Source organism: Notolepis coatsorum, assembly GCF_963971535.1.
Source record: "Notolepis coatsorum genome assembly, chromosome: 5".
NCBI classification, from domain to species: Eukaryota; Metazoa; Chordata; class Actinopteri; order Aulopiformes; family Paralepididae; genus Notolepis; species Notolepis coatsorum.
In genome coordinates, this window is record NC_140169.1 from 164,106,275 (window position 1) to 164,119,528 (window position 13,254).

General features: G+C 44.1%; 1 protein-coding gene across 1 annotated transcript in view; it reads left to right on the forward strand.

Moving 5' to 3' along the window:
* Positions 1–13,254, forward strand: part of abcb11a (ATP-binding cassette, sub-family B (MDR/TAP), member 11a) — a gene marked incomplete at both ends in the record, with an annotated part of 324,913 nt that overhangs the window by 307,377 nt on the left and 4,282 nt on the right. The window contains one exon of the mRNA XM_084314361.1: positions 11,608–11,758. Coding sequence (XP_084170487.1) covers positions 11,608–11,758 — 151 coding nt within the window. The remainder of the gene's footprint in view (positions 1–11,607; positions 11,759–13,254) is intronic.

The following is a 13,254-nucleotide window of genomic DNA, read 5'->3' on the forward strand; positions in this document are numbered from 1 at the left end:
GTGTTACCCAGTGTGATCCTAATTAGGTGGTTAGAACCAACATTTATTGTTTTCATGAATGTTAGATGTGGATATTGAATCGAATTGGTCAGGTTGTCGTACTGCATAATGTGGCTGTTGAGTGTTGCACAGGGACATTATTGAGTACCATAGGTGAGTGGCTATTTTGTGGGGCTTATTGAAGTCTGATTCGTGTAGTATTGTGTGTTGCTACGGGAGTATATTTTCTTTCATAACTATATTCTGCAGGGTGCAGAGTACAGAGTACAGAGTACAGAGTGCATCCTGGCTGATGTCTTGCCGCTAAATGAAAACTCTTACTGTCAGTCTAGTGCGATGGTAAGAGGTATAGAAATGAGGTGTATGCGCATGCCGTTACATAAGGTGCATGTACAGTCAGATCTTATCACAGGTTGTTTTCCGGTCGCCTGTTGGCCTTCCTAGATTTCATCCTAAGCCGTGAGCTGTACGGTTAGAGCGGTGGTTCATCCCACACTCCATGTGATAGGAGGTGGATTGGTGTTCATCCTAAACTGGAGCGGCATGGTTAGAGTGGTGGTTCTTTGTGTTTGGTCCAGACTGGCTGGGGAGAGTGTGATCCCTGTGTTGGAGGTTGAAAACGCTCCATTAACTGACTTGTGTTCTGATGTATTGATTAAATAATCACCCCAATGTTTTTTCTGCTTGTGTTGTCACCAAGGCACGGGAGAGGAAGCAAACTCAGGCTTTGACGTTGAGTGACTATCTGTGGCAAGGCTCTGGCTGGGGACAGGTGGCCATCTAGTGGCGCCATGGGGGAGAGTGTGAGTGGTGTTCAGAGGACGCGGGTGGAGTCAAAGTTCCCTGACGTGCCCTTGCCACTGGCACGTCAGGCGTTGATTGATGCCCAGCGGAATGATTCTTCACTCACAAGCTGTTTCGCGGCAGTAGCCAGTACTGCTGATAGTAGGAAACACACCTTTTTGATAGAAAAGGGAGTGTTGATGCGCACCTGGGTGGCTAGGCCAGGTGTGACAGGCTTGCAGTCTGGAGAAGACTGGAATACAAAGCGTCAAATGGTGTTGCCGATGGTATGTGGACATTACATGTACATGGTGGCACGTTGACCGTGTGTGGTCTGCTAATTTAGGTATTGCTAAAACTTTTACTAGTGTGGACGCCAAATCAGGGGGTGCATCCGGCTCCCCTGCGCTCCATTCCGGACATGGGGGAACCTTTTGAACATGTGTCTGTCATGTGCCTAAAACAAGGGCGGAAAATCATTACATGTTGACAATTATATGTGGTTCCACCGTTTCCCGGAGGCGATACCTCTGAGGAAAGTCATTGTTCCAGCCGGTACCAAGGTTCTAATTTGAGTGGCATCATTTTTTATCCTGACCATGTTATTTTTGTGACGCAACAGGAGAGAAGATTTTCCCTGTGTGCTGTCCTGTTGAGCGTGATGAGATGATTTTTTGTGTTTATTTGTTTTTTCCAGGAAGTTCCAGTTTGTTGTCTCCTGTTGACAGGACGTTATCGGCAGTGCGGCCTGTCAAAGTAGAGGTTGTTGTTGTTTTGGTTTTTCCTGGTGGGTGGTACTAATCGGATGTTGGGTAATAAGTAATAATGTTTTGCTAACCCTACAGGTTCGCTCTTATGGGGGGAGGTGTGACGTACCTTGGGTACGTGGGTTGGTCATTACCATTATTACTGTATTTATGACACCTTCTGAACATCAGGTTAGTATATTTTAATGTGTTGTTTTGTATATGATGTGTGTGTGTGTAAACATGAGAGCTAATGCTGTCTCTTCTCTCCCTGTCAGGTGCTGCCCATCCCTACTGAAGAGTGCTGATTGCTAATGAATGACAGCTGATTGGCAATCAGCTCAAGAGGGATGGGTAGTCAAATACCTGACGGCACACACACATCTCGGCGCCTCATTCTCAGTCAATTGCTCAGTCTTTGAGTAGAGTGAGGTTGCCATTGTGTTTACATGTTTGTGGGAGATGTATATATCGTTGGCCACCTTGGATTCATCCTGCACATGGGTAGAGTGGTGTTTCTATGTTTAAGAAGGTGAGCTTGTATGTTTAAGTATATGTATGTAGATCTTGTTGGCTTCCTAGATTCATCCTAAGCCGTGAGATGTACGGTTAGAGCGGTGGTTCATCCCACACTCCCTGTGAGAGGAGGTGGATTGGTGTTCATCCTAAACTGGAGCATGGTTAGAGTGGTGGTTCTTTGTGTTTGTCCAGACTTGTTTACTATTATACTTCCCTTGTTTGTTCTCCCCTTATATCTCCCTGTTTGTTAATTGTTGTGGGTTGAAATCCCCACCGACGACATCCCCTTTTCCCTTTGGGAAAAGGCAGTGGGTTGAAACCCCCACATTTGAATAAAACCTTAATTTACCATTTGAAAACGTCTTGTGTTTGTTATTACCTACCTGCCCGGGACTATTTTGAAAACATTTACTGAGAGAGGCTGTTTCTGTTCATGTACAGCCTACTCCAGATACTCTTCAGGTGCGGTCGTTTGACCTTCGTACATGACAGATAGTATCCTTACCTTCTGGGGCCCTGACACATGAGACTCAAGCAAGTGCAAACTGCACTTGACATACAGCTCATCTGTCAAGAGGAATAATATATACTGTTATTGTCATTTAGGAAGAAACATGACATAGAATACTACATGCATTTTGTATATATTTTAAGTATAATATGTAAAGATGTCCGTCCTTGCTCTAAATCCAGAGTAAAGTAAAGTGAATTTGTAATCTATTTCATTCAGAAGGGATTTCCTGACAGTAACTATTTGGTAGGTTAGCACCCTACCAACCATATCAGCTGCATGATATGTACACTCACCAGCGCCTATGGATAAAAATTGAGACTCTGCAAACTCTCATCAAGCTTAGCACCTTGACGCGGGGGGACAGAGCGAGCATCAGGGTCTCTACATCCGATTGGGCCTATCAGATTTGTGGGGGCTCGGAAGCTTTAGCATACAGGACGCTGTAGTGCTGGGGTGGCCAAGTCACTGGTTTATAGGTCTGTCAAAACGGATTGGAGGTTCCGGGGCTTAGAACATGAGTTCAAGTGAGTTGGGCTGTATACTAATTGAATAGGTATTAACAGCCGAAAGAATATTAACTGAAATAACTGCTGTCAGGTGCCTCTGGAGTAAAATTAGTTACAGATTTGAGTCAACCTTACTCAAGATTGATCTTATCAGCAGAACCTCTCCAACCGAGACTCTTCCTAATGCTCGAGATCTGGAACAATAAATGACGTAGATGGTCTGCAGAGCGCAGCAGACAGCCTAATAGTGAATTGGTAAAAAAATCTATCAGGAACAAGAGAGGGTTGATAAGTAACAGCTTGAAGTAGCGTTTACTCACGACTAAAGGGTAACGTAATGTTTACTTAAAGTCAGAACTTAAGTAGAAAATTATACTTGTGACTAACAGGTCACCTGAACTAGAAGTAACCTAATGTTTACTTAAAGTCAGAACTTAAGTAGAAAATTATACTTGCGACTAACAGGTCACCTGAACTAGAAGTAACCTAATGTTTACTTAAAGTCAGAACTTAAGTAGAATATTATACTTGCGACTAACAGGTCACATGAACTAGAAGTAACCTAATGTTTACTTACAGTCAGAACTTAAGTAGAAAAACTCTACGAGTCTATAGCATGATAACTAGCCATTGCTAACAGAAGCTATTAGCAGGATAACGAGCCAGAAGCTAGCAGGAGCATGAGTCCTGCTACTGTGACGGAAGTGGAACCAGCGTAATCATACAGGCTGGTGTCATCAGCAGGAGCTGAGTCTACAAGAGGCTACCTAGCCTGAGTCTACAGCAGGCTAACTAGCCAGAGCTAACACCAGACATAACAGTAACTAACTACCCAGTCTGGACCGAGACAAGCACAACACAGGGTCGACCCCCTGTGCAAGAAGGAAGTGGACGGAAACAACAGTCCGAAAGGTCTGTGAACAATGTGCGATGGTAAGGGGGACAAAACCTGAACCAGTGCCATCGGGACGAATAGCAGTATCAGAAAGCAGGACTGAAACTACTGGAGAAAGCGGGTGTAATGGCCCAATACTCTGTACCCTACCAGCCCAATACGAACGGGGTGGCAGAGAGAGCTGTACGCTCTATGAAGGATCAGATGATCAAAGTGAATATGTTGCGATCCTGGAATGAACCGACCTCCCTCCTTAGGATACACCAAGGAGACCGACAGTACAGTTCGGACCGGAAGGATCAGAACCTGCCCTATTTCGGGCCAGGAGCATTCTTAGACGGGGGGGGGGGGTCCCCCGGAGTCAGTGGACGACGCAGCGAATGGCAAAAAGGAATATACTGACCCAGATCAGAACTCAGAAATGGAGGAAGACCGGGATAGGTCAAGCTCCAGAGCATCCTCAAGGTCCTCACCTAGACCTCCTAGACCTCCTAGACCTCCTAGACCTCCTAGACCTCCTAGACCGGAGGCCCGCATATCCTGTGACATGGAGACAGAGAGACATCGGCCTGGACCCAGGTTACAGGGCGACGAGAGCCCTGAATGGACCTGAAAGAGAGAAAAGAAATGAGTCCTCTGTGGACTGTATCTGTGATGTCCTGCGAGGCCTACGGACAGGGTCACACGACCAGGCCAACCACACTTCAATAGAGGACTGCTGCTACAATTCTCGGGGACCCGTGGGGTCGCCCGAGAAGTGACAATTCAACCTACCTCAAACTATGGGAGAGATCCAAGAGGTCAGAGGGGGTGACCACAAGATGACCACCAGGTGTTGTATTCAGACGACAACACCTGGGTGCGTTGGCCGGGAACAACAGATGCAAGTCTTCCCACCGGATACCAAGCAACAACGTGACCCCTATCCTGTCGGGCCGTCCAGCCAGGGAACAACAGATGCAAGTCTTCCCGCCGGCTACCAGGGTAACAGGGAACCAAGATGACAGAGGGGGTGTGGAGAGTCACAGCCACGTGACCCCGCAATCGCCATCTCGTCCCCCAGTACAGACGCTATTAAGACAATGGAAAATGACCGACCAGGATGACAGAGGGGGTGTAAAGTGTCACAGCCAACTAGTGACACTGGTTATTATGACATCCTGTTCTTATATATGATTATGAGGAATGTCTGTAGATTCTTCCTCCCACTTGTGTAAAACTGTGAGAACTATGGACTGTGGACTCTGGAACAGTAACTTGTGTACACTACAATATCTTGCGTGATCCTGGAGAATGGAATCAATGGAATCAATGGAATCAATACAATAGGTTTATTGTATATATTTGTTTTAAATCTAGGCATATGTTACTATAGGTGTCTAGATGTGATATGTATTCTGGCTGGTAATGCCCAGTCAGAAAGGAATTGAGAAGAAACACGTTATGTGTAAACACATGTTAAGTGCCACAAGTCAACGAGTGACACTTTGTATAATGTTCTTATGTTTATTATATATGATTGGAGCTATGTATATGACCTGTATACTCTTTATACACTTATAATGCAGGAAGTGTATTCACTTCACTTTGTATTCACAAGTGTACACAGGCCATTCTCTTCTGCCATACTGCAGGGCCTTTTCCTAGAACATGCAGTAAGGAGTTACCCTTAAGAATGCGACCTTGAGAGACAGCTCCGAGTGAGACGAGCAGAGGAGAGAACTGGCAACTTAAACTACAAAATACTTATATGATGTGTGATCAATCAGTGTTTAAAGTATATGAGCACTGTATTGTACATGTATATGTATGTATATCTGTATATATCTGTATATGTATGTGTTAGGCTATGTACTGTATATTACGGCAGTCTGCCTCGTCTTCGTCTCAGAACGAAAGAGGCCCATGGAGTAAGGGAGTTAACCCTTGCAGTGAGGAAGCAGAACAGACATGCATACATGTTTAAGTGATGTAATGGGATTTTTCCCAGAAGAAGGTAATCTGTTACTTCTCCAGTAAATGTAACGACTAGAAGGGGAGGAGTCCATCCTTACTATGTATTGTACGTTGGTTGGCTAGTGAAATGACATCACTGTGACATCACTGTTTTTAGACCAATAGAAATATGATGCCGGATCGATATAAAAATGACTGTTCCTACTTCGAGAGCCAGAATTTCAGATTTTCCATGGCAGGCACAAGCCGTGTCAGGCTATTGCGATCTTAGAGATAAGATGTTTTGTTTTATATAATATTTTAAACTGTAATGGATATATCCAATACAGTCCCTTTTTGTAACTTTCTAAATAAAAACAGCTTTTTATAATATCTATTGAATCCTTGCACTGATTTCTGCCAGCAATGTGCCACGATGCCAGCCGCCGCCCTGATTTCCTATTGAGGGTGACTATAAATGTACTGTAACCTAATACGGATTGAATCAATTGACTGGTTAATGCTTTTCAGCTAAAAGATATATATTATATATATATATATATATATGCTATGTACTGTATAAATACTATACATGGCTATGTTTGTTGTTTGCGGGTTCCGGTATCTCTGTGTCCGACGGACTCTGTCAAGTTGTGTGGGAAATCGGTGTTCAAGTCACTGCAGGACTTGAGGACCGGTACCATGGATCGACGGATCTGACGGATTGACAGGAGGTACTGGGGCGTGCAAACAATGATTACGTGTTAGTACGCTAATGTTATATTATTAACAGTGGTAATACTTATTAAAAGAGTAGTAATACAACCAAGCTTTCAAATGAGCAGTATTACAAGCCCTTTCGTAAAATGATGATAATGATGATGATGATAATAATAATATTATTTTTATTATAGGCATATAAGAGTTCTCCTAGACATACATTCGGTTTATTACAAACAAGAAGAGATTAACAACTCTTCATACTTACATTTCATATCAACTGGAGATAACTAGACCAGTGACTTGAAGTAATCTTGACAGAAATAGTAATTGACTCGAGAACTTGGCGAGTTTAGCGCCTCGCCGGGGGATATCGAGCGGCCGCAGGCTTATATCTCGAGTAGGTGATTGAGATATATAGAGACTGCCTGTAGCATTTATCAGTATTCGACTCATCGCCCACGTCTGGGTCAGTACCAGGTATAATACCTCTATCAGGCTTTAATTATATGGTAGGAATAATACCTCAGGTCTGGAACCTCCCCACTGGGAAAGGGTTGATTAGATGGGAAATTATTATCAAAGAACCAACACGTTATCACACTCAAAGGAAATCAAAAATGTGGGCCCACTGTACCAAAACATAAGTCTATACTAATACTATATATATACGGCATATATATACGGCATATATATACGGCATATAATGTGTATGGGGTACCCCTATGAACTGGATTTAGCAACGTTTAGCTTCGCCCGTAGGCCGCACCACACTGTGTACTGTGCAATAAGATCCGGAGCACTGACGCTCTATTGTACTCAACCAAGATGGCGTCCTCGCCGCGCCACCACTGTTCGGGGTAGCAAGATGGCGTCGAACGCTCTCGTCGCGGGCGCGAGCAAGCGGGGCTGGAGCAGGGGGGCAGTATCGGGCTGAGAGCGCGTGCTGGATGATGGCGACCTCTGCTGGATGGGAAGAACTCCCGTGATGGCCTGAAGACAGCCGGTGCAGGGCAGACATCGAACGCCGGCGAACTGTAGGAGTCGCTGTTTACAACGACCAGGACCCACCCTCACCGGCTTCCAACCCGCTAACACTGCCAATTGTGTCAGTATGGACGGTCGGCCAAGCCGGAGGCACCACAGCTGGATTCGATCCCACTGGCTCTGTGGTGGTAGACAGATGCTTAGTCCGCTGCGCTACCCGGCCGCACCTTCTTGATTTGTTTTAAAGAAGACTTGTCCGGCCCATGGGGGCATTACCTTGTGATTTCGGGCTTTACAAATACATTTTGTAAAAATGCCGAAATGATCAAAAGTAAAGGGATGGGTCAGTACCAGGTATAATACCTCTATCAGGCTTTAATTATATGGTAGGAATAATACCTCAGGTCTGGAACCTCCCCACTGGGAAAGGGTTGATTAGATGGGAAATTATTATCAAAGAACCAACACGTTATCACACTCAAAGGAAATCAAAAATGTGGGCCCACTGTACCAAAACATAAGTCTATACTAATACTATATATATACGGCATATATATACGGCATATATATACGGCATATAATGTGTATGGGGTACCCCTATGAACTGGATTTAGCAACGTTTAGCTTCGCCCGTAGGCCGCACCACACTGTGTACTGTGCAATAAGATCCGGAGCACTGACGCTCTATTGTACTCAACCAAGATGGCGTCCTCGCCGCGCCACCACTGTTCGGGGTAGCAAGATGGCGTCGAACGCTCTCGTCGCGGGCGCGAGCAAGCGGGGCTGGAGCAGGGGGGCAGTATCGGGCTGAGAGCGCGTGCTGGATGATGGCGACCTCTGCTGGATGGGAAGAACTCCCGTGATGGCCTGAAGACAGCCGGTGCAGGGCAGACATCGAACGCCGGCGAAGACTGATTGTTGACGGCCGGTGTTGGGTAGACGCGAGGCTCTACTCTTGCCCTACTTACACTGAAGCTACTCTTGGGGTCCCAAACAGCCCTCCTGCTAGACGCAATATATAATGATGCAGGGTGTCTCTAAACACCGGTCTTCTTCAAGCCACGCTGGCGGGGCGCCTCACTGGAGGGAATATCTTTAACTTAAGCCACACTTGGCTATACCGCATTTCTTCTAGGATAACTCGTTGTATCGCTAGGGTTATTCAGTGGGAAAACATGCAACACGCTACTACGTTTACCTTTCTAGGATAACCCGTAATATACTCAAATTCAATACGTTCACCCGTGTGGTCCTACGCGGGGCTCTGTCTAGACATGACCGATCACATCCAAGTCCAATGTCGAAGAGGCTGGTTCCTCACACTTCCGTCTCAGTTGACTTGCTTCCTCCTCCGTCTCTCTCGTACGCTCTCTGCCTGCCACCGGCGCCCCCTGCTGGCACCGCCTACTAGCCCCACAGGGAAACACTGGGTGGAAGAATATGATCCAGGGTTATTGTTTATAATCCATATTCCAGCCGGTATGAGAAGGAGAAACCTGCGTCATTGATCAAGGGGATATTTAATGGAAGCTAGTTAATAAGTCTTGGTGTACCATGGGAGATAAAAGGCAAGTCAGCACTTCTGAATAATAGCCATATTTTCAGGGTGCTACACATCGATCATCCATAGCAACACTATATTATCACCGACATCCAAGTTGCTTATTTGGATTTTATGGTGGTTTTTGTTCTCGATTTATTGTGATGTTTCTTCTTGACTTTTTTTTATTTATTTTTTTATTATCTTTCCCCCCCTTCTTTTTTGGTTTTTTTCTCCCATCCCAATGTTAGTCATTATGTCAATTCCCAATCCCCTTCCTGGTCGTTGCGCACTCTACCCCCTACCGTCGGTCCGGGAGGGCGGAGACTACCACGTGCTTCCTCCGACACATGTGTAGCCAGCCCACCACTTCTTTTCACCTGGCGGCGCGGACTCTCACTGGGAGAGTGTAACGCATGGAAGGTCACACTACCTCCTCCAGATCCTTCCCTCGCTGTGCAGGCGCCCCGACCGAACTGTAGGAGTCGCTGTTTACAACGACCAGGACCCACCCTCACCGGCTTCCAACCCGCTAACACTGCCAATTGTGTCAGTATGGACGGTCGGCCAAGCCGGAGGCACCACAGCTGGATTCGATCCCACTGGCTCTGTGGTGGTAGACAGATGCTTAGTCCGCTGCGCTACCCGGCCGCACCTTCTTGATTTGTTTTAAAGAAGACTTGTCCGGCCCATGGGGGCATTACCTTGTGATTTCGGGCTTTACAAATACATTTTGTAAAAATGCCGAAATGATCAAAAGTAAAGGGATGTTCGATATTTGCTTTTTTACCGATATCCGATATACCGATATTGTCCAACTCTTAATTTCCGATACCGATATCAACCGATACCGATATTATATGCAGGGTTTCCCCCCCCCCCCCCCCCCCCCCCCCCAAAACGGAATAATTTCAGGTAATTAACATTACATATCTCTTGTTGTGGAATTAACACAACATTATGCATACTTTTGACAAATAAAGGTTAAATAAATGTAAAACATAGGCTAAAAACAAGGGGTGATCGAGCCTTCGAGGTGACGGCACCAAGGCTCTGGAACGCTCTCCCCCTGGACCTGCGAACTTCCCCCTCTGAAAACTCTTTTAAAAAACAACTAAAAACACATTTAATTTGTTTAGACAGGCCTTTGGTCATACATAGGCACTCTTTCTTGTCCTCACTGTTTGTATAGTTTTGTTTTTTAATTAGTGACTGATGATTTTATCTAAATTCTTTTATTCTACTTTTTTATCTGGTTTCACAGTTCTCACTTTGGGTGCCGGGAACCGTCTTTAGACGTCATTCCCGGCCATGCTCAAGTTGCCGGAGGACGCTTTACGTCGTCCTTATATCAATATTTCAAAAATCTGCGATCGGATTCATATGTCCCCTCCGCTGGCCTGAGATCCACCAGCAGGACCCACTGAGCTCTCTGGCGGTTCAGGAGCGCCATCTGGTGGCCGATCGGCGCAATCGCTTAAACAGGATGTGCCATAGAGGTTGTGCTAGACGTCCGTATTGCTTCCGGCCACTCGGTACATGTCCCGTGACTCTGGCTCGTCACGCTACATAGCGATCGATTGCCAATAACTCGATAAACAACATGATTTGGACGTATATACCATTATACAAGCTGGAGATGGACCGGGTAAATCGCCATCCCATAATGATAGAATTTCTACTCTACGATGATCGCCCAACGGTGCGCGGAGACTGGGGTGAGTTTGAGCGTGTAACGGTACCTTCTTCGATACTAACTGCTATTATCAACATTTGACCCACATTAGATGATTGGTATAACGCTGCCCACGGAATTATAAACGCCCCCTCGCCCATCCGGTCAACATCAGATGACGTGTAGTAACTTCTAGAAGTACGTCTAGTTGGAATTTTTTATATCGCGCTGATTGCCATCAAACTGTATTTCATCATCAATATAATGCATTTGGGGCTATATATCACGTTCTGGAGAAAGCTGCAGAAAGAGATGAAAACATACTTATACATTAGACCATACTTTACTATGAATATGTGAATGAAAAAGTTTAACGTTGCTACACAATGAACAATACATATAGGACTTTGAATGTAGCAATAGAATTTAAAAAGTTATAGCCCTGCAAAGAAGGGGACTTTCTCCATAGACAAATAGCGCTGGCAATCTATGGTATATCATGAATTTAACCTTAGGCAGCCAAAGTGTTGCTGTCTGTTGTTGTTGTCATTTATTTCTGATTTTGTTTTCGTTTTGCTTTTATATACTAAGCTGTAGTGTAAAAGCACCCTGTGCATTTGTGCTGTGAAGGGTGCTATATAAATAAAAGTCATTCATTCATTCATTCATTCATTCATATATATTTGAAAACCGATACCGATCATTTCCGATATTACATTTGAATGCCAATATCGGCAGATAATATCGGACATCCCTTATAACGCAGTGCCAACACTTGTTCCTCCAGAGTGATCTTGGCCGTGGTCGTCAGCGGGACGGCCCTGGGCAGAGCCTCCTCCTTCACCCCGGACTACGCCGAGGCCAAGACGGCAGCCGCACGCTTCTTCACACTGCTGGACCGCGTTCCCAAAATCAGCCACGCGGGCGGAGAGAAATGGGTGAGAGAGAGAGAGAGTACTCATTCAAACCGTATTTCATTACGACATTATTCGATTAGTTTAGATTAGATTAGTTGATTTTGGATTTTTGTGTGTGAGCTTGCCTTGAATAATGTACATTTGTGATTTTCTTTTCTTTTCTTTTTTCTTTTCCTTTCCTTTTGTAAGTCCACACGGTTGTGTTTGATTTGTCTGTAAACAAGACCGAAAAATAAACTTCATTCATTCACTCATTAGATTAGATTAAAATCTATTTATGCAGCACAAGTACAGTACAACGAAAATAAGTTTGCCGTCCAACCAGAGTGCAAATATAACAGTATAGTGCAATAGTAATATACAATGTGTGGTGATCAACATATATATAAATGAGTACTACTGAGTAATAGTGCTAATCAGATGTATGTACATATTTCTAGTATTAATATGTACAGTGATACAGGTATAAAGACACTATGGTAGGAAGTCATACTGGCCAGCAGCGTAACTAGTAAGAGTATTAGGTGAGGTATATGTACAGATATAGATATAGCCTAGTATCTACAGCAGGGGTGGGCAATTATTTTCCCCAGGGGGCCAAATGAGCAACTGAAAATATTTTGGAGGGCCGGGCCAAAATTCCGAACTCAATTATGCATAATATATTTTATTTCTATATAACAAGCAGTAAATGGCATTGTTTTGACCGCTGGTAAGAGTGTATGTTATTATTTGGCAATTAAAAGGTGAGGTTAGCTTTCAAAAATATAATTTATTCAAATAGAATTTCCAAAATGATAAATAATAATAATGATAAACAAAATGTGAAACATTTAACTCATTTTCAGTCACATTAATAACAAAGGGCATTTTGAGTTTCATATACTATTGAAACAAGGATTTTCTTAGATTTCTAAAGACATCACATCATCTTTGTAGCTAAAATAAACAAGACATGTCACTGAACTGTGTAACTGTGTAAAGAAAAGCCCAGTTTTGTAGCCTTTTTGACTTTACATTTAATGTTTTCAGAACTGTGCAAAAAAAATAGATCATGTGTCCCATTTCACTTGTTATATTTCCACATTTTAGTGTTCTTCAGTTCTTTTTTTTTTACTGTGCAGAAAAAAGAAAAGGATCAAGTGTCCCATTTCACTTGTTATATTCCCTCATTTTAGTGTTCTTCAGTTCTTTTTTTTCATTCAGTGTTCAGTTAACAAGTCCATCAAAGTCAGGTTGAATGTCTGAGATGGAGATGCGAAGCACAGCTGACATGTTCATCAGTGAGAGAGGATCTGTACCTGGATTTGGTAAACTTCATGACTGAGAATGTCTGTTCACATGTGTAGGTGGATCCAAAGAGAACCAACATCTTCTGAGCATGTCTCCCCATGTTTGGAAAGTTCTCCTCCTTGAGAGCAGAGTAGAACTCTAGCAGTGATGCTGACTTAAAGTGCTCTTTCAGTAGTGAATCAGACTGCAGGTCAATGAGTTCAAGCTGAACATCAGTGGGTGCA